Here is a 25,558-nt window from a genome sequence, read left to right on the forward strand (position 1 = left end):
ATTGTAAAAAAAAAATAATAATAATAATATATATATATAATGTATAGGCTATATGTATTTAAATCAACCAACCAATACATATTAAACTAATTATACATATTTTTAAAAAATAGTAATACTTTATAAAATAATAAAACCTTTTAAAATAATAATAAAATAAAAAATAATAATATTTAGTGCTGACAAATCAATTACACTGTAAACCCTAATGTTGTCTTTACTTAAACAAATCAAGTAATCTTGACTAAATATTAGTAGTTTAGTCCAAAAACTCAAAAATATAAGTTAGTTTAACTTATTAAGCTACAAAATACATAAACTTAAGATTTCAAGTTGAATGAACTCAAAATCATAATTAATTAAAATATCTCTCTCTGGTCTTGCTTTGATGTGATTGGCCATGCCAGGAGTTCTGCCTGGCAACAAGAGAACTAATTCACTGATTGGAGGACATTTACAAAGGGCGGTCCTTTTCGCCTCGTCTGTTGCTGATTCAAATTAAGATGGAGACTTTTTCATTGTGATGCAATCTTAAAATTGGTAAGTAAAAATGTGTAAGTTAATAAAAAAACCTAACAATAATACATAAACCAACTTATAACTAACCAGACTGACTTTATTTCTGTTTCAATGGAAATAATAGTTTCGTTTGAAGTCACCATGATGGAGATCAGTGTTTGCTTTAGTTGGGCTCTGGACCCTTGACTGTTTAATATTATTATGACGATGATAACATCATGTGTTGGCAGAATCCCTGATCTCATGCAGAGTCTAATGCTCTGGTTGTCAAAGCAGTTATTAATAGTTTTGAAATATTAATACACATTTCCATGAGATTCTTTACTGTTGTGGTAATTTAACAATTTATTATTTTAATTTTTGAGCAAAAGATGTTTAAATCTATGGCATTTGTTAGACATGCACAGACATCAAGAATCCGTGTATGAATCTCTACAATGGTGACAATTATTTTATTTATTTTTTTATCCGATAAACAGATCAACTCTCAATAAAACAAGCTACAAAAACATCAGAACAACAGAGCAAAAGTAAAAGCAAATAGTAAGAATCAAAGAAAATGTGTCACAATTCAGATGTATAATTTATTCATGCTGCAATGCATGCTGAAGTTTTGATTGGTTGTACCCAGCATGGTGTACTGAACTTCTGGTGTACCCAGTTTGGTGAACTTAACAATTTGAGTACAGTGAACGTGAGCACTAAGTTAAGTGAACTTAAATATACAAGTTTTGGGAGACTCCATTACTCAATTGAATTGAGGGAACGAGTTTACTCAAAACAATAGAGTTCAATCAACTTATTAGGGTTTTCAGTGTAATCACATCATATAAACACACACACACACACACACACACACACACACACACACACACACACACACACACACACACACACACACACACACACTAAATAATTGCATAATTTTTAGGCCAAATCCTGGAAAAGAGAACTCTAGCACTTCCGGTTATGCCGTCCTGAAGTCAATCCCTGCATCCGAAAACAAATACTCCACATGCAGTATGCCAAAACGGTAGCACATCCGAATACATATCCACCATCTGGTGAAAAGCCCCTGGATGACCTGCTGCTGTTTACTATCCCATAAGGCCACAGGAGAGGATTGAAGAATCACAGTGAAGCGACTGACACTGGAAGGTCATGTGACTTGGTAGATGTACAAACCTGATTCAAAAAAAGTTGGGACAATGACAAATTGTGAATAATAATAAATAAATAAAAACAGAATGCAATGTTTTGGAGGTTTCAAATTTCAATATTTTATTCAAAATAAAACATAGATGACATATCAAATGTTTAAACTGAGAAAATGTATCATTTTAAGGGAATAATAAGTTGATTTTAAATGTCATGGCATCAACACGTCTCAAAAAGTTTGGGACAAGGCCATGTTTCCCACTGTGTAGCGTCCCCTCTTCTTTTTATTACAGTCTGCAAACGCGTCTGGGGACTGAGGAGACAAGCTGCTCAAGTTTAGGAATAGGAATGCTGTCTCACTGCTGTCTTGGGTCTTCTTTGTCGCATCTTCCTCTTTATGATGCCCCAAATGTTTTCTATGGGTGAAAGATCTGGACTGCAGGCTGGCCATTTCAGTACCCGGATCATTCTATGCTGCCATGATGTTGTAATTGAAGCAGTATGTGCTCTGGCATTGTCATGTTGGAAAATGTATATTGCTCCACTATTGTTCGCCGCAGCATTGGGGGAATTGGTGATCCTCTGCCAATCTTGACTTCTGAGAGACACTGCCACTCTTTTTATACCCAATCATGTTGCCAATTGACCTAATAAGTTGCAAATTGGTCCTCCAGCTGTTCCTTATATGTAAAATTTTTCGGCCTCTTATTGCTACCTGTCCCAACTTTTTTGGAATGTGTAACTCTCAGAAAATCTAGCCTGGATGCCAGCCGAATTTAGCCCCGCCCACAACATTTTTAGGTCGGGCAATTCGGTCTGGCATTGCTCCATAGAGGAGTAATTATCCCTGAACAGAAACTGTTCGGGCCAATGAAATCATCAGGGCGGGCTTTAGACGATGATGGACAGATGATCAACAATAACGTAATCATCACGTCATCAAAGGGGCTTGGATTATATTTGTTCAAATCCTAAACGGAGAGCTTGTTTGTATCTGCATCACCTTCACTATTTCTCTCAGAAATGATGATCATGTTGGGTAAGTACTCTGTGTATCAATACATTCTTTTATTTTTTTACAACACCGGCAAAGATCGTTTATTCCAGCGTGTGCAGACAGGGTTGCCAAGTATTTATGACAAAATCCGCCAACTACTAACGTTAGCCCTAAACAATAGCTTCTCGGGGGGTTCTCCGGGGGAAAAAATGGTGTTTGGGGGTAAAATGTGCGTTATTTTGGTAAGGTTGCTGCTAAAATTCGTACTTATGGGTCTATATATCACATAATAGTCGCTTCAACCCTTGGATATAGAAAACAACAGGGGGAAAAAATGCAGACTTGGCAACACAGTGTAGTTGAGCTCTGTCTGTTGACATTTGACAATGCGTCGCTTCGTTGCTCTGATTGGTTTGCTCCATTGGGCTGCGATTATGAGGCGTGTTTCAACCGAACCAGGAAAGACATCAATTGGATAGACATACAAAGGTCTATCCAACTGATGTCTTTCCTGGTTCGGTTGAAACACGCCTCATAATCGCAGCCCAATGGAGCGGTTTCAGACTCATATTCAGACTAGAATTGAGTATGACCACGTCAAGCTACAGGAAATCCAAAATGAGCCAATATTTGGCATGACATTTCAAAATGTCTCACTTTCAACATTTGATATGTTATCTATAGTCTATTGTGAATAAAATATAAGTATACTTTATGAGATTTGTAAATTATTGCATTCTTTTTTATTCAAAATGTGTAGTGTCCCAACGGTTTTTGGAACCGTGTTTGTACATCCGAATTTTATTCATACTACACATATTCATTTCTATATATTTTTTAACAGTTGCAAAGTGAATTCAAATGTAGACTAGGGCCGTAACCACCACAGCCATTTAGGGGGACACGTCCCTCCGAATACTTAGAAATGGCCAAATTATACCCCCCAATATTTGATACTCTTGATGCTGCTCTGCTATTCTCCATCACACACCGCTCTGTTGCAAGGATGACAAAAGTAAAATGTTATATTTAGGTTGATGTTCCTCAGCGGGCTAGCAGCGCTCGTCACTGTCAGAATGAGTGAGACAGCCAATCAGATCACAGAAGGCGGGGCTTACTGTTAGAGCGGTCTAACGGCGCTAGTCACTGTCAGAATGAGTGAGACAGCCAATCAGATCACAGAAGGCGGGGCTTACTGTTAGAGCGGTCTAACGGCGCTAGTCACTGTCAGAATGAGTGAGACAGCCAATCAGATCACAGAAGGCGGGGCTTACTGTTAGAGCGGTCTAACGGCGCTCGTCACTGTCAGAATGAGTGAGACAGCCAATCAAATCACAGAAGGTGGGGCTTACTGTTAGAGCGGTCTAACGGCGCTTGTCACTGTCAGAATGAGTGAGACAGCCAATCAGATCACAGAAGGCGGGGCTTACTGTTAGAGCGGTCTAACGGCGCTCGTCACTGTCAGAATGAATGAGACAGCCAATCAGATCACAGAAGGCGGGGCTTACTGTTAGAGCCATCTAACGGCGCTTATCACTGTCAGAATGAGAGAAATGGCCAATCAAAACAAAGAAGGCGGGGCTTACTGTTAGAGCCGTCTAACGGCGGTCCTCACTGTCAGAATGAGTGAGACAGCCAATCAGATCAAAGAAGGCGGGGCTTACTGTTAGAGCCGTTTAATGGTGCTCCTCTCTGTCAGAATGAGTGAGACAGCCAATCAGATCAAAGAAGGCGGGGCTTACTGTTAGAGCCGTCTAACGGCGCTTGTCACTGTCAGAATGAGTGAGACAGCCAATCAGATCACAGAAGGCGGGGCTTACTGTTAGAGCCATCTAACGGCGCTTATCACTGTCAGAATGAGTGAGACGGCCAATCAGATCAAAGAAGGCGGGGCTTACTGTTAGAGCCGTCTAGGGCGCTCCTCTCTGTCAGAATGAGTGAGACAGCCAATCAGATCAAAGAAGGCGGGGCTTACTGTTAGAGCCGTCTAACGGCGCTCCTCTCTGTCAGAATGAGTGAGACGGCCAATCAGATCAAAGAAGGCAGGGCTTACTGTTAGAGCCGTCTAAAGGCGCTCGTCACTGTCAGAATGAGTGAGACGGCCAATCAGATCAATGAAGGCGGGGCTTACTGTTAGAGCGTTCTTAAACCGGAAACAAGGGGTAATGCACATATGATGTCATTGACAGGTGACACCCTCACATAAGTACTTAGTTGAACATAATACTTTGGGCATATTTTACTGCAAAAATGTTACATAGTGCACCTTTAATCTCAAGTGTTGACTAATTGTTTTCAGCTAAATACACAGTTATCACTAGCATCTGAGGTATATAGCATTGCAAAAACAACTGAATAAGCACACGTGTGGTTTCAATTCAAAGAGCCCAAGAAAGAAAAGAAAAACCCATCACTAAGCGTTTAAAAGCGTGAGCAAGGGAAAAGTGACGAAGTGTGAAAGAAACGAGCGCGTGGAGGAATCCTGCAAACGCGCGTCTCAGGCGCTCTGTGTTTTTGCCTTATATGGTCACAGATAACGAGAGAGAGAGAGAGAGAGAGAGAGAGAGAGAGAGAGAGAGAGAGAGAGAGAGAGAGAGAGAGAGAGAGAGAGAGAGAGAGAGAGGTGGAGGTGTGGTCTATATTGTTTCAGAGCGGAAGAGGTGTTGAGTTTCTATTCCGTCATTCTTTTTCACCTTCAGCCCTGTTGCGTGTCGCTCGCAAACAAAACACCAACATCCGGGATAATGTGGTGGAGCTCCGTGACTTTATCCAGCACTTTCCACACAAAAGCGTCAGGATAAAGGAGACTTAACTCTGTCTGAACTGAGTCACATTACAATCTAAAGATTATTATACGTAGAGCAATTATCCTTATCATTATCATTATTACGTATTTGATCATTATTTATGGTATTTAGGCGTTTGCATCCACTAAAACTAAACTTATTTTTGTTCACTTATTATAATAAACATTAATTTCTTAATGTCATTAAAACAAACAAAAAAAACATATACTTAAAACTTAATATAGACATATTAAAAAAATAACCAAGCTATTAATAAATAAAAAAAAACTATTACCTCAATGATAGGCTACTAAAAATAACACTGAACCCGCGCGTTGATCTCTTTTTGAGAGAAAGTGCCTTGTGGCTGATGTGATGCGATGATGTCATGTGCGGTCGGGTAATGGCAGGCTGTCATTGGTGGGCTGTCGTTCTGCTGGATGGCATCATCATGCGGCGAGATGAAGAACCGCAGATGTGACGTCATGACAGAGATATGCCCTAGCCCTAGTCGAGAATAAACATCTGCTAATATAATAATACATTTGGAATGCATATTGCTTGCAGAAATCATATTCAGTCGGAATAAACGGCTACTTTGGGAAACACTCTCACAATTATCTTTATTTGAGGCGATATATCATGTTGCTCGGTCTTTATTGACACTTAATAAATCTGAAAGGAGTGTGAGCTCCGTCATGTAACGGACAGACCGCTATGAGCTGCCGTAAATCACACCTGGAGAATTGCATCATCACTGCTCTGCATTTGGAGACAAACGGCATTTGCGACCGGCCGTAACCGGTTTCAGGCACGCGGCTTCCCCATGTCCAGATGACAGACAGGTACATGAATTAATCCCACAGTAGCTATTTAGGTTAGGAATCCTTCCGTTAAAAAGAGCCTCGGGCTAAAATAAAACAAAACCCGCCTCTCTAGAGAGTCGCACACGCTCCACAAACACAGAATCACACACACACACACACACTCTTTTCATCACAGCTCCTGTTACTGGGTGGGATATATTAGGCAGCAAGTGAACATTTTGTCCTCAAAGTTGATGTGTTAGAAGCAGGAAAAATGGTTAGCGTAAGGATTTTAGTGAGTTTGACAAGGGCCAGATTGTGACGGCTAGACGACTGGGTCAGAGCATCTCCAAAACTGCAGCTCTTGTGGGCTGTTCCCGGTCTGCAGTGGTCAGTATCTATCAAAAGTGCTCCAAGAGGAACAGTGGAGAACCGGCCACAGGGTCATGGGCGGCCAAGGCTCAGTGATGCACGTGGGGAGCGAAGGCTGGCCCGTGGGGTCCGATCAAACAGACAAAAAAAAAAAAAAAGTGCTGAGATGAGATTGTGTCATGGTAGATGCTATAATAGATATAATCAACACCAGCCAATGGTCCGAGTTAAATATTGTACAGTTGCTTTATTTATAATTCCACTTGACTAGTTGGTTATATTACAATTAATATGAGTTAAAGTCTAAACAATACCAATCCCATGCATCCAGCACAAAAGTCACAGTCATACCCAAAAAAAAAAAAACTGAAAGAAAAGCAAACGGAGAGACACACGCACACACACGTCTGTATTCATCACACACATTCACATTGGTAGGCATTCAGGTGTGAAGCGAGAGGAAGGTCGCCCCCGTGTGGACCGGATGAGTCGATCAGTTCGAGGTCCGAGAACACTGTACTACGCTTCTACCGCGGTAAACACGGTACACTGCCCCTTTAAGAAGCACATGATGACCACACAGACACAGTTAAAGAGAGTGGGGGGGGGGGGGGAGGTGGTGGAGCCAAGACGGTCCAGGTGTTTGTGATTGGATGTACTGGAGGTGGGCGGGGCTAGAGGGGTAGGTGACTGACAGCTTCACTGTCCAATCAGCTTCTCCACAAAAGAATCCAGCTGGTCTTCATCTTTGATGCCCACAAACTGGTCGATGACATCACCGCCCCGCATGGCGATCACCGTGGGAACGGCCGACACCTGCACAGCACATCAGGAGCAATCAGCATCCAATAATAATAATAATAATAATAATAGGAGGACTCATTCCCATGTGCTGTTATTTCCCAATCAGAAGCTTCTGACTGCCGTGATCGACCAATCAGAAATCATTTATGTAGATTTGATTAAGAATTAGTTTTATATTTTCTGATTGCATTTTCATTTCAAGTTTTAGTCATTTTGTTTGCCTTATTTGATCATTTGTCTATACAGTTTTTATTCATTTGTATTTGAGGATTAGTTTTAGTTATTTTAACCCTTCCGCTGGAGATAAACCGCCTTAAACTAAAGCAAAGCTGAAATAAAACACTAACATTTTTATTTGTAATGAAATAAGTGTTTTATTTAATTTTTTCCAGATTTATTTTTTATTTGTCTTGTACTAGTGTTATTTTTAGTAATAATAATAAACTAGGAGTATATATTAATATATATATAAAAAAATTATAAGATTCTACGGCATCTTATGGAGAGAAAAAAAGTCGTATGAATGTAATGCTGGAAATTACATTAAAATAAAAAAAACAAAAAAAATAATAAGTATGTTGGAAATAAAATAGTAAAAAAAAAAAAATCTAATGGGTGAAATGTTGGAACTAGCCTATGAGTATATATTCATCGCTTTTAAAATCACTTATTTAAATTTATTATTTTATCCTTTTAGTAATTTGTTGTAATTTTTTTTTGCGCTTTTGCCATTTATTAATATTATACTATATATTAAAATTTATTTCAGTTTTTTGCAGTCTAAAAAGATATAAAAAAAGTGACAAAACTGAAATGAGGTTAAACTGATGAGTCGGTGGGTGTATTGTAGAGCGATGGTTGTTCTGGCTCTCTATAGTGAGGGAAGCCCGTGCCGTACCCCGTACTCGATGGCCAGGTCTGTGTGTTCATCGATGTCCACTTTGGCCATGGCCACGCGACCCTTCTGTTTGGCAATGGCCTTCTCCAGCCGCGGGCCAAGGATCTTACAGGGGCCGCACCACCTACAACACACACACACACACACCATTACTATATTTAGCAGAGATGTGCAGTTTAGTATCTAAACCAGATCCATGATGTCATGATTTCAGTTCACAACATTGTTATTGTTTTCAAGACGTTCACCTAGTGGCAAAAAAAGCACAAAGGGCGTAGATTGATGACGAGTGCATGAATCATGGGACTTGTCATCATACCAATGGATCGGACCATGTTACGGATGAGTGTTTTTAACATGACTGTGGTATGAATGAAGCAGGGCGCGATTATTCATATGGAAACAGAGACTATTATATCCCTGGGATATAAAAGACATGAGGACATTTCATTCTGCCGAACGATCCACAAGTGCTGACTTACTACTCATACAGGTCCGTTTATTTGACCGAGAGTTTGATTGACAGGCGAATTGACCAATCACGTCGCCGAAGCTGCCGTTTTGTTAGTAGATTAACGTCGGTGGACTTGAAAAACGTTCATTCATGTTTATTTGTAGCCAAGAAATCTAGACCCACCCCCTAGTGGCAGCAAATCTAATCTCCCGCGAGTGACGTCTAGCAACTCTCAATACCCTTCTGAGCTGTAATCGCCAAACTCTGGTCGGGCCAATCACATCGTGTATAGAGTCGGTGGGCGGGGCCATAATGACGACGGCCGAGTTGCGTTTGCGTGCTTCTAGTAAACACAGAAACTGGCGAACGGCGGTCTTTCGAATCAGCTTTGACCGCGACTCTGGAAGACTTGAGTTAAGCTTTTCTCTGAGAAAAGAACAAAGAACGGCACTGAAGTCATTCTTAAGAAGGGAAGATGTGTTCTGAGTTTAGCCGACCGGATACGGTGAATGTTTAATCAGTCAGCGAGCTCTGCTTCACCTTCGTTGCTCTGGTTGGTGTAGCGCTATCCTATCGCGTGCAGAGGGAGTTTGAAAGACAACCGTTTATCCGCCCCTCGGATTGAGCCGTCAATGGTGAGTTTCCAGACCAAACATCTTGATGTGGGTCTGGCTAGTCAGGCTAATTTATTTAAGGCTTATCAATGAACTAGAAGGAAGAGATGATCGGTTCACGAGCAGCTTGAGGCGCTACAGCGACCCGTCACAACACATTAAAGAGCCACAAAATGGTATTTAATGTTTAAATTTCTTTTAAAAAAAGTTTTTAAAGTTAAGACTGTTTCATATCAAAAGTAACTTGCGCTGTCCTGTCTGTTGGTGTGTTGTCAGTGTCCTCTTTGCTCTGCGATGTATTTTCACTACGCGAGTACGTACATGTGTACGTGTGTGTGGGTCGCGCTTATAACGACTGATCGTACGGGTGCGGGCTGTGTAATACAGTCGCAGGTGGATGAGAAATAAATCATTGTGTTTGTCTGATAAAGACAAGTTGCAGTTGACGCTTTCAAAACAATCCCTCCCTCATGTGAACTGAACTGACAGCGGAGCTGAAGCTCATTAAATATGCAAATCTTCTCCAATCCTAGCCATGGGCGTTTACTTCTAAGTTTCCAGTGACATGCCCATCAAAACCCAGCGTTCAGGAGAGAGCCTCAAAACCAGTGTAGAAAACAGCCTATTACTGATTAGTTATGATGTTTTTGACTGTAAAAACCACATTAACGTCATTAGTTGTCCTCGGACAACAGTATAAAAAAATAAAAAAGCCAGTTCATAACACCTTTAAAGCAGCACTAGGTAACTTTTCAACCTTCATAATATATTTTTTAAGACTCTTGTGATGATAAATCGACTTACAATAGGTTGAATGACACGTCTGCCATAGCCTGATGGGGTCTGTATCGTTTTTAATCGTACTTTTAAACTTCGGGTTTCGGGTAGTAACCCGAGAACAAAAAGAACTACAAAATTCGACTGCTTTACGGCATATACGTCACTTCCACCAACACACACACTTCCTTACATTCGGACGTGCGAGCCCAACTTTGTTCGTCGGATAATATAGTCATGTCCGAAGCAGCAGAGACAAATAAGAAAGAAAAGGTTTTGTTGGAGGAAAGCAATAAGAGGAAACGAAAAAGTGATGGGATTAAAGGCAGGACGAGGATCAGCATGTGACCAGCGTTTGCTCGTTGGCGTGAGCTGAAGGAGGCGTGCCCGACCGATGCTGTCCTGCTTGTTACGGTGATTACCGACCACTCAAACATTGAACTGAAGTATCATATAGATTCTGGAAAACGCTAACCAATAGACTACTATAATGATGCTGGCTTGTAAACGTGAGCATCGTGATTATTTGGCGTTTGAAAAAAATAAAACCCATGAAATTATATTCATATGAGATGCTGAAACATATGCCACTGACTGTACCTGGGATGAAGACATTTCACACGCGCCGCCAGAAGAACAGCTGCATGTGAACTCCTCCTGCAGTGTTCAGGGGAACTGTTAGTGCTGCACCAACCCGCGGGACGCTTTTATGAAGTTATTTAGCCCGCACCACTGTATATATCTTTACAACCCGCCGCGCACCCGCGACCATTAAATAGACATACGGGGTCCGCGGGTTATGAGACGACCCGCTCATCACTAGTTCAGGGCTATCAGGGTTGTCATGTGAGCAAATGCACGCGTGATGGCATCCGCTGTTGTAGGATGACAGAGCTGACGACAGTAGTTGAGGACATTACTTTTTCCCAACTGTAGGGGGACCCCGAGAGCAAAAGTTACCCAGAGCTGCTTTAAATATTTATCAATTGTTGTTTTTCCACTGTTCCTTCCCCTGAAAATGAACCCATGCTAATGCTCTAGGTTGCGTAGTCAGTTACAAATAAATCATTTAGGTATATTAATAGATTTAATAGTGTGTTCTTCGGCTGCTGATGTGTGCAGACGCTGTACGTACTGTGCGTGGAAGTCTACGAGGACGGGCAGCTGGCTGTTGATGACCCTGTCGGTGAAGTCTTCGTGGTCCTGCACGTTGAAGGAGACGCTCCTGCGGGAGGAAAGCTGTGGGAGCGGGCGGGAAAAGAGCGGCGGAGACGAGCCCACACGGGAGGAGAAAGAAGAGACGCTGGCGGGAACACGCTGGAGATCTCGCACACACACTACACACACTCTCCGCACCAGCAGCCTGAAAGCCATCTGACAACACATGAGCACAGTCAATATCATCACTGGACAATAACGGTTCCCATTTTATACCTTCAGTGTCACATGATCCTTCAGAAATCACTCTGAGAGGATGATTTGATGCTCATTTATGATTATTTTCAGTGTTGAAACACTTGTGCTGCTTTATGTTCATGTGGAAACTGTGGGCGGTTTCCTTTTCAAACCTTTATTTAACCAGACAAGTTCCTTAAGAACAAGTTATTTTCAACAACAGCCTGGCAGGAGAATTAGATCTCATGAAAGACAAAAACATATTCTGCAGTACACGCATATAAACAATCATTAACCACTTCAGCTCTGCAGCACATTTAGCATTTTTTTGAGAAATAGGAATATCTGAATTTAAAAGAGCGCCCTACCCACATACATTGGAGTAAATTGATAAAAAAAAAAAGGGTCTCATTTTACAGAAAAAACTCAATTTTAACACCGTGGTGGAATATTGCATACATTATATTGTATCCATTCACAATCTTATGATAAACATAGATAAAAAAAATTATATTTAGATTTATTTTTAATTAATTTGTTATTTAAAAATCTATTTTTTTTAAATCATTTTGGGATCTAAGCTTTTTGGAAGTTTCTGTTGATTCTATAAATTGGCACTAAACGGGGAAAAAAATCATTTTCTTGATATCTCCTTGCAAATAAAAGTTATTGAGATTTATCTGACCAAAGTGTCTAATAACTCCTAATAAATCTGCATTGACATAAACTGGCCACTAGGAAATCGGAAAGAAGGCTCCGCCTCTTCAACTTTGGAAAGGGAGATCTCGGGCTCTGATTGGTCTAGAATCATGATCCACGTGTCTATAAAGAGCTGAGATCCTCAGTGGCATGATGCAATATGTGATGACATCATCAAAAATCGTGGCTAACACTGACAATCAAAACTAGCAATAATAAGAGTATTTGTCTGCATCAAATGTTTTGATCTGGACATCGGTGACATTTTACAGTGTCATTTGGCCATGCTTGCTCACAGACATGTAAAAATAGTCTCATTTTGAAGCAAACAACCTAAGGAACAAGCTGATATAGCGCTTGAGGCTAGTAGCTTTACAACGAGCTTGTGATCCGAACAGGAATATGACTCATGCGTTTGCTTGTTCAAAGGAGTCATTTCCATCTTTGTGATTCTTTTGATAATAAATTTACTGTAAATTATTGGATCGGTGAAATTAACTGCTCAGTGATATTCCTGAGGCCGATAGCTCTCATTTGATATGACTTGTCTTTTTTAGGTGTGTTTGTGTGATAAAAATATGAAATTTTATATTATTTGCATGATTTTCTCAAGGGGTGGTCGTTGCGGGGGGGTCGAATTCAGACCGTATTATTTTCTTCTATGTAATATAAATGCAGAAGTTATTGAGTTATTAAGAAAGCTGAGGTTCTAATCTTTCAAATGATACCATATATGTCTAGTTTTGTGGTGCGCGAGTTGTAGATTTAAAAAAAAGATTATGATGATGCAATTTTGGACCCACCGGTGGGTCCAAGAGGGGGTGCAGCGCTGAAGTGGTTAAATACATTTGGTAATAAAAACACTCCCTAGTAGTTTTTTAAAACGCTGAAATTGAAATATACGATTCAAATTCAGTGACACACCTGAAAAGTCTGAACCGAAGTTCATGTTTTGATACATTTGGTTCAGTTTTAAATTGAAATTATGGGAGAATGAACACTTTGGCAAGAACGAATGAACAGACGCATATCGTTGCCACTAGTGAACATTGCTTGACTATTTATTTTCGTTTCTTATCGTTTACTTTAAAAGTGGACATTTCAAGCTTTCTGTATATATATTTCTAATGTCTGTGAGGCAAGTAGCCTGCTGAGTTTGGGTTTATTTATGAGACGTGTTTAAGAGCAATTCAAGTGATCGCGCCGGCGCCTCCGCGTCAAAATTATTGTCTGCTATATTTGCTTCTTATTTATTAAATCCAAGCAATTGGCTGATGAAACATTGATTAAAATTAAGATTAGTGCTGCAAAGACGCGTCGACGTCACCGATTACGTCGACTACAAAAATACGTCGACGTGCGTGAAATGCGTCGACGCGTCACACTGTTTGTTTACATCTCGCGTAATGGCATACAGGGAATGGAGAAAGTTGTATTCTGTCACAAAAACAGAGACCACTGTTATCAAAAGTATGGGAATACTTTAAACAGAGGACAAATAAAATGGCCCCTTGTTCCCTTTGCAAAACCGATATGGTGTACCACGGCAGCACAACTGCGATGCGCGAGCACCTCAGAGGAAAACATCTTAGCGCTCTCCGGTGTTACGGTTTAACTGGTTTCCGTGTGATCTGGTGACTAACTTCCCGGTTCAGGTCGAATATTCAAAAGACATGATATGTGAACGGCCCCTTAGGCCATCCTTAAAAATATTCTTGTTTGCCGTAACCCGACCGACCCTGTCAATTTAGGGCCGACTCAATTTTTTATTTATTTTTTCCTTTTAGTCCGACCGACTTGCCGGTTGTAAATTGGCTTTAAGACCGACCAATTTCTTTTTTTACTTTTCAAACAACTAATACAACAGTAATAAAATAATATGAATTATATTTTAGTAAGTATTATAAATGTATAAATTGCCTGGGCCATACAAACGAAGGCTACGTTCTTTCGTTTATAGAAAAACCCGTGACGTCATTTATGTTTACACTATGGTTAACGGATGTCACACTATGGCCTGTGCGTGCGTTCGTTTCGGCTCGGCTCATACTCTCATTCACTGTAACGTTAGACTGTTAAAGCCCTGTCGGAGATTTCGCCGTGTGACAGGAGTCAGGACCATGGACACGTTACACACACCGGGCAAGTGCACTGCAGAGGGGAGGGCTTTGGGGGTTTGAGCACCTGTCCTTTTTGAAAATTAATCAAAATTGCCCCTCTCAACATTTATCATTTTATTGTGGCGAATAAAACAGATTTTGAATTAAAATTAATATAATAACGTGTACAAAACAGTAACAAATGGCGGAAAAGCCGTTTATCTTGTCTCTGTCAGTCTGAAATGTCGTTGTCATAACGCGTTGCTATGGGTAGCGTGTGTTCTGCTCGACCGCAGCGCGTGGTGGGAGCGGCGGCACTGGTTGTAACTTGAAAAATAATGCTTTATGTATGGTTCTGTCGATGGATACACGTGCACTACAACAGCGATAATAAAAGAAAACGTGGGCTATCGGTCTATCTTTGTAAACTGTGTTCAATGCATGCGAGTGCTGCCGTATGACCAGTCATTTTCGCCATCATCACTCAGTATATTCGCCAGAAGATGCGAATGAGAACCCTCTGCAGTAAGAGAAGATCTGTCTCGGTGCGCAGCGCGCGCACGTCTCACAGTGCGCAAATATTGAGTTCTTTCAAGTCTTGCGTTTGAACGGATAAACTCACACAAAAAGTATGTCAACATGTCCATCTTGATGAGTATCCATCAGACAGTCTATATCCCTTAAGAGAACTTTATACAGTTGAGAAAGACGATGCATATCTCTGTATTAGGTCTTAAAGGGGCAGTAGCCTTTACTGCTGTCTGTCAAACAAAAAATAAGGACATCACTCACTGCTCTTGATTGAATAGCTGGTTATAGCTACTTAATTAATTGAATTCATAAAATAAACTTTTTGCTTTTTAATATTCAAATGCACTAGTCTATATCACCAGATGCGTTGGTCTGGCAAGAAGTGCAAGCCACTTCAGAGACACAGATAGTTGCATGCTCTGAGTTAACACAATCGAGCGTAAAAATAAGAAACATATCACGGGAAAATACTAAAACGGGAAGACAGCGGGAAAAGAGCTAAAATACCTGAGAAACCCGGAAAAAAAGGGAGGGTTGACAGCTTTGAGTCAATGACAGCTAGCGGTGGTTGGACCCTTTTCTTAAAGAATGCACCTGAAATTTATGCAATAAACATGTTTTTGACAAATATTTCAATTTGTTTGTGGTCTATATAGCCTGCAATTAGCCTACACGCCCGAAGGCACGGCTTGAAGACCCAGTCAGTGATGTCACGATATGCCATTTTTTTTAAATTCATACCTACGTAATCACCATCACCAAAAATGTACTTTTTTTTTTGTATTAAAATTTGAAAAAAAAAAAATATAGACCTACCTACCGACCCTTTTTTAAAAAAAAATTTACTGTTACTGGAAAAACCAAAATATTTTTAAGGATGGCCTTAAAAGACAGCGCGCCGCGAGACAGTCACAAACCACCGAGCTACCCCGAATCAGCTCCAGATCTCTGAAACCATGCTAAACCATAGCAGAACCCTGACTACACTTTAGGGTTTGTGACGCTAAAGGACATTTCATGACGTCTCAGACAACTGTAAATGTATGGCTACTGTGGTTTAATTATAAACGCATTCATAAACTCATATTTACCATAGTAAAATAATTTTCTTTGCCTCTTTATTATTTTATACTGTAAAAACTTCAACCACATTGATTGAAAATGAATAAAGGTTGAAATATTTTATTCGAATTTGTACTTATATTTTTTTTTTGTAAAGTTATCCAAAGGATTCATGAGCTAATTACAAAAAAGAACATTAGATTAATTATTTATTTTAATAAAAATAATCGTTAGATTAGAGGACAGAAAAAATAATTGTTAGTTGCAGCTCTAATTAAGATACAATTTATATAAAACTAAACTTAATGACGTGGTCCAAATCATTTCTGACTTCGGACATATTGTGCATCTTTTCACTTTTCATAGTCGATATATAGCCTAGATGAAGTGAAAAAATAACATCATAATATTTAAACACAGAGAGGAACTTCGTGTAAAGGGTCTGAAAGTCCGAACCAAATAGAAAACGCTTTCACACTAGAACCGGACCAATCGTATGTTCAGTTTTATCCAGACTGACCGAGACTACCCCTTTTCGTCTGACCAAATTTCATCAGTTTGGTCCGGACGAGGTTTCACATCTTTAATTTTGATTTGGCTCAAACTGAAAATTAAAAAACAAGGTATGTGTAAAAGGCCCTTTGATGCCATTCAAACATTTGTGGTAAGGTTTAAAAAGGAGAGCTCAATTAATACTTTAATCAAGGACAGTAGGACACATTAAACTGATCAAAAGTGCATTTATAATGTCACAAAAGTTGTATATGTAATAAATTATTGGATAAATGTAATCAATGCTGTTAATTGAAGCAGCAGAACTGTTAACTTATCCAACATTGGTAATAATCATAAGTTAGAGTGATTTGTGAAGATGTGACACTGAAGACTGGACGGTTCAAAAATCAGCTTTGAATCACAGAAATCAATTACATTTTAAAATATATACACACTTGAATTGTAAAAATATTTCAACGTATTGTACTGTATTTTCCATCAAATAATGCAGCATTGGGGAGCATAAGAGACTAATACCTAACACCCATGTGGATATGATCGTTATTCAATGCAGCATCATGTAATTGTGATTATGAATGACAGTTTCCAGTTTCACACACACTGTTGACAGTCTGTCAGACACGGAGCATCTATAAACACACTGCCCATCGTGTGTGTGTGTGTGTGTGTGTGTGTGTGTGTGTGTGTGTGTGTGTGTGTGTGTGTGTGTGTGTGTGTGTGTGTGTGTGTGTGTGTGTATTATATTATTATTAAATTGTGTAAATCTGTGTGGTTTTTAACCTCCATGTGACTTTGAGCTGCTGATCTGTTACGTGTGCGTTTATAATGAATCTAGCGAGTTTCTGGACGCGTATATAACGCGTCACATCGCATTATTTCATCTTCAGTGTTGTTCTGTAGGTTTATAATAGTTACGAGACATAAATTTAACTCTTACCGTGTGAGCTCTAGAGTCCTCTGGTCACACGGACCCCTGACGCACTTCCCCTCACGCGGAGGAGCTGATGATGCGTCACAGCGACGCGCCGCGGCGCGGATACGAACTGACGCGGCCTATTATATTGGCTGATAACACTGATTATCTCTTCATCGCGGCACCTGTTAGATGGGTGGGATATATTCAGTGGTGGAAACGGCTGAAATCATTCACAAAGCGGACACTAGTTTGGAAAAGTGTTTTTTGTTGTTGTTGTTGAGTTGCAGTTTAAAATGTCCTTATAGTTTAAAGAAAACAGTATAATGTTTAGGATGGTTACTGTACATTTCAGTTTAGTGCTTTGAAAATGAACAGTTTAACATGTAAAGGTGAATCTAGTTGTAAGGCAGTACACTGTAAAAAAAATATTGTTGGTTTAACTTAAAAAAGTAAGTAACCTGATTGCCTTAACATTTTGAGTTTAATGAAATTACAAATTTGAGTTGATACAATGAAGGAAATTGATTTAATAAATAGACAACTCTAATTATTATTGTATCTGAACCACATAAAATTGATAAATCACAAAAATATCACAATTTGGCATGTTTCACTGCTTCATCACAAATAAAACACACAATTACCCAAATATGCTTAGAAAATATTTTAATAATATTTTAATAAATGTTCGGACCTACAGACATTTTCTTTGTATTAACTCAAATTTTTAATTTTAATGAGCTCAAAATTTTAAGGCAACCACGTAACTTATCTTTTAAATATTTTTTTTACAGTGTATAAATCGCATTAATCGCACATTTAACATCAGCGTTTTTAATATTTGTATGTTGTAATAATTTCACAGTTACTCTACAAATTAATGTAGAACAACTTAAAGACAGTATATTTTAATAAATATGTGTTGTAATGGCATCTTTTTATGAAGGCCAGTATCACTAAAACTATGGAAGTCTGGTTCCCTTTCGAGAGAGGTTCCTCGTATTACGTATGGGAAAAACTCCTTTTCTCGAGAATGTGAAGCAAAACTTTTAATAAAGGTATCTATGTAAAGCGCAGTGAGCTGCACGGCCATAGCCCAGCGCGAGGAGCGCTCTGATTGGCCGGGCTGCGGCAACTGCAGGAACCTATGGTGAGGCGGCTGAGAGGAACGAACCAATGGGGGGCGTTCCAGAAGCCCGCCGAAAAAGGTGCTTATATTTGCATACAGGAGGCTATATAAGACCCTAATTCGCCATAGGTGTCAGATTTTATCTCCTTCAGCGATACCTTCGCTGGTCTCCGGAAGAAGCACCGCCGTTGAAAAGGCACCAGCGGAACCTGCAGCTGAGGACGACGGACTCCCTCTCCGCCTTCTCTGCCGTTCCAGCTACGCCATCCGGCGTTATATATCCTTTAAACTGTGTCTATGTTGAGTGTTATATGTGTTTGTGTGTGTGTTGCCGCTGCAACGCCACTTCTAGAGCTTACAGGCTTGTTCTACTCGAGGACTCTCTCGTTCCGCCGCGTCGTTAAGCGCCGCGGAAAGGCGGAGCTCTTCTCACTCTCCCTCTGCTCTCGTCCCGTCGCGCTGAATAGCGCCGCGGAAAGAGAGAATGTTAGAGGACATGAGCACACTCAAGCCGAAGCTCTCTTCACTCTGCCGCCGCCGCGGCTCTTCTTCCGCCGCTGCCACAGAGTTGTTCCCACTCTTCTCTCATTCCGTCGCGCTACAGCCGCGGACAGAGAATACTAGAGTGAATAGGCGAACTCGAGCCGAAGCTCTCGTCACTATACCGTCGCGCTGAGGAGGCGCCGCGGACAGACGGAGTTTTTCCTCAGTCTTCCTCTTCTCTAGTTCAGTCGCGATATCGCCGCGGACAGAGAATACTAGAGTGAATAAACAAACTCGAGCCGAAGCTCTCGCCGTGCTAGAAGCGCCGCGGACAGTTTTACCTCACGCTTCCAATTCTCTCGTCCTGTCGCTCTATCGCCGCGGACAGAGAATACTAGAGTGAATAAACAAACTCGAGCCGAAGCTCTCGCCGTGCTAGAAGCGCCGCGGACAGAGTTTTACCTCACGCTTCCAATTCTCTCGTCCTGTCGCTCTATCGCCGCGGAGAGAGAATACTAGAGTGAATAAACAAACTCGAGCCGAAGCTCTCGCCGTGCTAGAAGCGCCGCGGACAGAGTTTTACCTCACGCTTCCAATTCTCTCGTCCTGTCGCTCTATCGCCGCGGAGAGAGAATACTAGAGTGAATAAACAAACTCGAGCCGAAGCTCTCGCCGTGCTAGAAGCGCCGCGGACAGAGTTTTACCTCACGCTTCCAATTCTCTCGTCCTGTCGCTCTATCGCCGCGGACAGAGAATACTAGAGTGAATAAACAAACTCGAGCCGAAGCTCTCGCCGTGCTAGAAGCGCCGCGGACAGAGTTTTACCTCACGCTTCCAATTCTCTCGTCCTGTCGCTCTATCGCCGCGGACAGAGAATACTAGAGTGAATAAACAAACTCGAGCCGAAGCTCTCGCCGTGCTAGAAGCGCCGCGGACAGAGTTTTACCTCACGCTTCCAATTCTCTCGTCCTGTCGCTCTATCGCCGCGGACAGAGAATACTAGAGTGAATAAACAAACTCGAGCCGAAGCTCTCGCCGTGCTAGAAGCGCCGCGGACAGAGTTTTACCTCACGCTTCCAATTCTCTCGTCCTGTCGCTCTATCGCCGCGGACAGAGAATACTAAAGTGAATAAACAAACTCGAGCCGAAGCTCTCGCCGTGCTAGAAGCGCCGCGGACAGAGTTTTACCTCACGCTTCCAATTCTCTCGTCCTGTCGCGATATCGCCGCGGACAGAGAATACTAGAGTGAATAAACAAACTCGAGCCGAAGCTCTCGCCGTGCTCATTCTACCGCCGCCGTGCTGAAGCGCTGCGGACAGAGAATACTAGAGTAAGTTAGACGAGCGAGCTCGGGCTGTTGGGTATGTCAAGAACAATGTCGCTGCAGCGCGCGCTTACTGCCAAGGAAGTTGTAATGGCTGCCTTGTCATGATAGCGCGCGCCCCTTCCACAGCGCGTTGCTGACTAGAGCGCGGCTTACGTCATAGCACGCGCTCACTGTCAGAGCATAAGGGCGTCGGAAAATGGCTGCCAAGCTAAGCCCTTTTTTCACTCTATCACTTCCAGTCCCCTTTATTCAGGCGGCTGGAAAGGTTTTTACACTGTAGACAAAGTGTCCACTACACAGTGTGCACCCCTACATAAGCACTGTTAATTCAGCCTCACAAAATCACAAATAAATCCCGCCGCGGCCGGATTACACCATATAAAGTCAACTAGCCTTATTGCAGTCAACTAGCCTGTGGTCAAACACGCTTGTCTGCATGCGCGCTTTCAGTCTAGACTAGAGCATAACGGCATTGTGGAATGGCTCACATACCACCCGCACTTCCTTACATTCTCCCAGTTCCCTTAAGTTAAGTGACTGGAGATGAAATATTGCAGTCAACTAGCCTGTGTTAAACACGCTCGTCTGCACACTATGCTGTGTGCGTTTACCCCTGTGGATTTGCTCACTGGTTTGCACCGTGGGTATTCTACGTAGGTTGTGCGCCACTGCACATTGTTTACACTACACACAAAAGAGCTTTCTATGTAGGAAATGTGCCCACTTTACAGTCTGCACTCCTGCACCCAAGCACTTTTCACAAAGTTCACTCTCGCACACACAATATAAATGTGAGGCGTGCGCCCACTGCAAAGCCTGCACCGCCAAAACTAACACTATCCCCACAGTGTTACAAGCAGTGTTACAGCACAAGCAACCCGGCTAACAGGCCCCTATTACTAAGCGGCCAGCCCCCGAATCTAATTCAACCCCTGGCTTTACGAGCCCAGGCCTGGCAGGCCATTCCTGGTATATAATATTGGGTGTTGAACATATAAAACGAGGTTCTCGCTACAGTTTTGCTCGCAGACCCCGCGATTCAAGCCGTGGTCGAGCCCTCTGTAAGAAGCAGTGTCAGTCACGTGCTTCTCGCTGAGGCATTGAGACTGTTAAAGGAGAGAGCGGCGAAAACAGTACACCCGACGCTAGCGAGTCAGGTTTTTACTGTCGCTAATTCCTCATGCCGAAAATGGGTGGCGGTCTCAGGCCCATTTTCCAGGCATCTGAACAAAGCACTTATGACACGCTCGTTTCAAGGTGCTGACGGTGAAACAAATCCTCGCGCACATTCGCCCCGGGGATTGGGTTTTCTCAATAGATCTGAAAAACGCATACTTCACGTTACGATAACCCCCCCACCCCCACTACAGGCCATTCTTGAGATTCGCCTTCGAGGGGCAGGCTTATCAGTACAGTCATTGTCATAGACTCAAGACTTACGGCATAAGAACCGTGCATGGCTAAGCATCTCCTTTTATGGGCAGAGCACAATCTGAGCTCCCTAAGGGCGGCTTACGTGCCAGGTATTCTGAATCAGGGTCCGGACATGTTATCCAGAGGACCCATGTCCCCAGGGGGATGGTCCCTTTACCCGCAAACAATTCAGCTCGCACAGCACACGCTGCCCAATATTTTTTCTGCAAACGCAGGGATGCCCTGGCCCATGTTGGCCCAGACTCCCTCTATATGTTCCCTCGATCGCGATCCAGCTGCAGCCTGTGCTTTTTAATAGCCCCACTTTGGAAGAACCGCACATGGTTCTCCATACTGTTTCAGCTGTCAGACACAGCCCCATGCCTATTCTGCCAATGAAAGGGAAGGTCTGGCATCCCAATCCCGAGCTGTGGGCCCTCCACGTATGGCCCATCAACGGTATCCGGTAACCTCTCTGACAAGTCATGAACACTATTTCGGAAGCTAGAGCCCCTGCTATCTGGCAGCTCTGCTTTGAAGTGGTCAGTGGTTTTCTAACCAATGTGCTACGCGAAACATCGACACACACTCATGCGAACTGGCGGAACCGCTCGCTTTCTCCAAGAGCTAATGGATGCGGGTCGTCCCCCCTCCATACTCGGGGTGTGTGTCTCCGCCATAGCAGCTAGCCACGCTCCGATCGCGGCACATTCACTAGGGAAAAGTGATCTTATTGTGTGTTTTCTTAAAGGGGCCAGGAGATTCAGCCCGCCTTGCCCCTACCTCGGTCCCTATTTGGGACCTCGCCATGGTTTTGGAGGCCGTGAAGGGTTCCCCCTCCTAACCACTTCAGAACACGAGCTTGAAGCACATATCACTCAAAACCGTTTTTCTGCTGGCTGTGGCCTCGGTTAACCGAGTGGGTGGCTTACCTGCACTCTCCGTGAGCCCTTCCTGTCTTGAGTTTGGGTCCAGCAACTTCAAGGTTGTGCTCAAACCGAGGCATGGTTTTATGCTGAAAGTGCTATCAACCCCTTCAGTATGCAGGTCTTTGCACTGCTTAACCCGCGTCTCAGAGAGAATAAGACGCAAACCTATTCTGCCCAGTCAGAGCATTGAGATTGTATCTAGAGCGCTCCGCCCCCTTCAGGCAGTCGGATCAGCTCTTCATTGCTTCGGTGGCCGCACTAAAGTTTGTGCTGTCATGAAACAGTCTCTCACACTGGATAGTGGATGCAGTCCCACTAGCATATAGGTCCAGGACCTAACCTGTCCTACAGGCATTTAAGCCCACTCCTCTAGAGGCATGGCCTCATCTTGGGCTTGGTCGTGTGACATTCTTTGGAAGATATCTGTGCGGCGGCAGGCTGGGCCTCTCCGTCCACTTTTATCAGATTCTACAAGTTGGAGGTTCCAGCTCTACAAGCAGGGCTTCTCTCCATCTAGGCTCTATCTTGACCCTGGCAAACAGATTGCCTTACATTTTGGCCTGTACACATTAGTCCTTAAGCACTATTCATTCATCATAAGATCCGACTATGTCCGATCAGCTGTTCAAACGAACCGACTCTTCCGGTTCTTCATTCCCCTTATAAGCCGCCTCTGTCGGTGTCTCTGGGGTTTATAACATGTGCTTTGGGTATACTGGGTCAGTCAGCACACACGGCGCTTTACATTGTGTTCCCATACGTAATACGAGGAACCTCTCTCGAAAGGGAACGTACTCGGTTACTTTCGTAACCTCGGTTCCCTGAGAGAGAGGAACGAGTATTACGTTCCGTGCCGTGTTTATGCTTCTCAGGTATCGCTTCAGTCGATCTTAAAACCTGACACCTATGGCGAATTAGGGTCTTATATAGCCTCCTGTATGCAAATATAAGCACCTTTTTCGGCGGGCTTCTGGAACGCCCCCCATTGGTTCGTTCCTCTCAGCCGCCTCACCATAGGTTCCTGCAGTTGCCGCAGCCCGGCCAATCAGAGCGCTCCTCGCGCTGGGCTATGGCCGTGCAGCTCACTGCGCTTTACATAGATACCTTTATTAAAAGTTTTGCTTCACATTCTCGAGAAAAGGAGTTTTTCCCATACGTAATACTCGTTCCTCTCTCTCAGGGAACCGAGGTTACGAAAGTAACCGAGTACGTTTCTGCCAGTAAATAAAAAGAGTAATTGCGAATTTTTTCTCACAATTCAGACTTTTTTTCCTCAGTCAGAATTTGTAATTTATTTCATGCAAGTTTATTTCTCATAATTGTGACTTTATAACTCGTAATTGTGAGAAAAAAAGTGAGAATTATTAGATAAAAATAGCAATTTTTTTTTTTATTCAGTGGCAGAAACGGGTTTCCGTATAAAACTGCTACTGATGTTGCTGATTTTTTTCTTCTTCTCATTTTAAACATTATTAATATACATTCAACATTAAAGCAGCCTATAAATAAAAGCTGAACTTAAAACAATATTCACACAAACACATTATAATAAAAGTCTGGGGGTCATTTATGACATTTCAAACTTGTGTGGGAAAGGTATCAATACCACACAATAAGAGGCTGGTATCATATCAAAGTTAATGCTTTTGTATTGATTCAACCCTATAATGCATCACATTATAATCCACAAAACATACACACACACACACACACACACACACACACACACACACACACTCACACACACACACACACACACACACACACACACACACACACACACACACACACACACACACACACACAAACACACACACACACACACACACACACACACACACACACAAACACACACACACACACACACACACACACACACACACACACACACACACACACACACACACACACACAGATGGAAGCTGTGGTAAGTGCTTCAGAGATCCAGTTTTAGGCAACAGGGAAACAAATCACAGTAGGAAGCACTGCACTGCATATTGGCTGCTTTTCAGAAATCATCTCAAAAAGTCCCAAATCATTTTCAAAAAGACTAAATTATCATTTAGAAAAAATATATAAATTCTACATTATTTTCTGCATTCTATGTATTGGGTTAGTTTAATAATATAACATAATTGATAACATAATTGATAACCCCTTATTATAAATAAAAAAAGGGGAAATTATTAGTAATTCTCTCTAATTGGCCTGATCAACCAAGCCCGCTAAAAACACAAAACAAGCAGGGCCGTAACCAACACACACATCGAGGGGGACAAGTACCGCCCCAGTATGTAATGTCACTTTTTTTTAATTAAGTATAATATCACAAGCTTTACTGATATTTATACTGTAAAGTTGTGCAGTTCAAACTAGCAATGCAAATGGTATTTATGTATTATTTATTTGCCTCAATTTGTAATCAATTAAATAAATACATATATAAAATGGCAACATTTTAAGTAAAATCCACTTTTAAAAAAGATCTATATTTCTCATTTTAATTCATGATGATAAGGGGAACATGCTTAGGTTTGGTGAAGAATTGCTGCCATCTACTGGAAAACAAACACTTTTAAAATTAAAATAATGCACATATTTACCTACAGCCACTATATGACTCTTTTTTATTATTATTTATGTTTAGACATTTCTATAATCATTATTATAACAATAGAAACGACTCATTTTGGGGTGCATGGAGAGATAGAAGTAGCTAAACATTTCAAATTTGACGACTGTTTACGATAGATTCAGCGACCCACAGTAATAAAACTAATAATATGAAAAACTCTTTATATTTTTTTATGGATTTTCACCATATTTTTTATTAAAATATGTTATGACACATTTTTTACTTTTGACATATTAGT

The 25,558-nt window shown here is 41.8% G+C and overlaps 1 protein-coding gene across 1 annotated transcript; it reads right to left on the reverse strand.

Annotated features, from left to right (window-relative positions):
• Window positions 1–6,859: 6,859 nt before the first annotated feature.
• Window positions 6,860–17,578, reverse strand: txn2 (thioredoxin 2). The gene is made up of 4 exons (XM_067428683.1): window positions 17,425–17,578; window positions 11,321–11,559; window positions 8,341–8,464; window positions 6,860–7,454 (listed from the first exon to the last, which is right to left on the reverse strand). The coding sequence occupies exons 2-4, from the start codon at window positions 11,557–11,559 to the stop codon at window positions 7,338–7,340; spliced, it is 480 nt and encodes a 159-aa protein (XP_067284784.1). The 5' UTR covers window positions 17,425–17,578; the 3' UTR covers window positions 6,860–7,337.
• Between the last annotated feature and the right edge of the window lie 7,980 nt (window positions 17,579–25,558).

The sequence above is a fragment of the Pseudorasbora parva genome, chromosome 2, assembly GCF_024679245.1.
Source record: "Pseudorasbora parva isolate DD20220531a chromosome 2, ASM2467924v1, whole genome shotgun sequence".
Classification (NCBI taxonomy): Eukaryota; Metazoa; Chordata; class Actinopteri; order Cypriniformes; family Gobionidae; genus Pseudorasbora; species Pseudorasbora parva.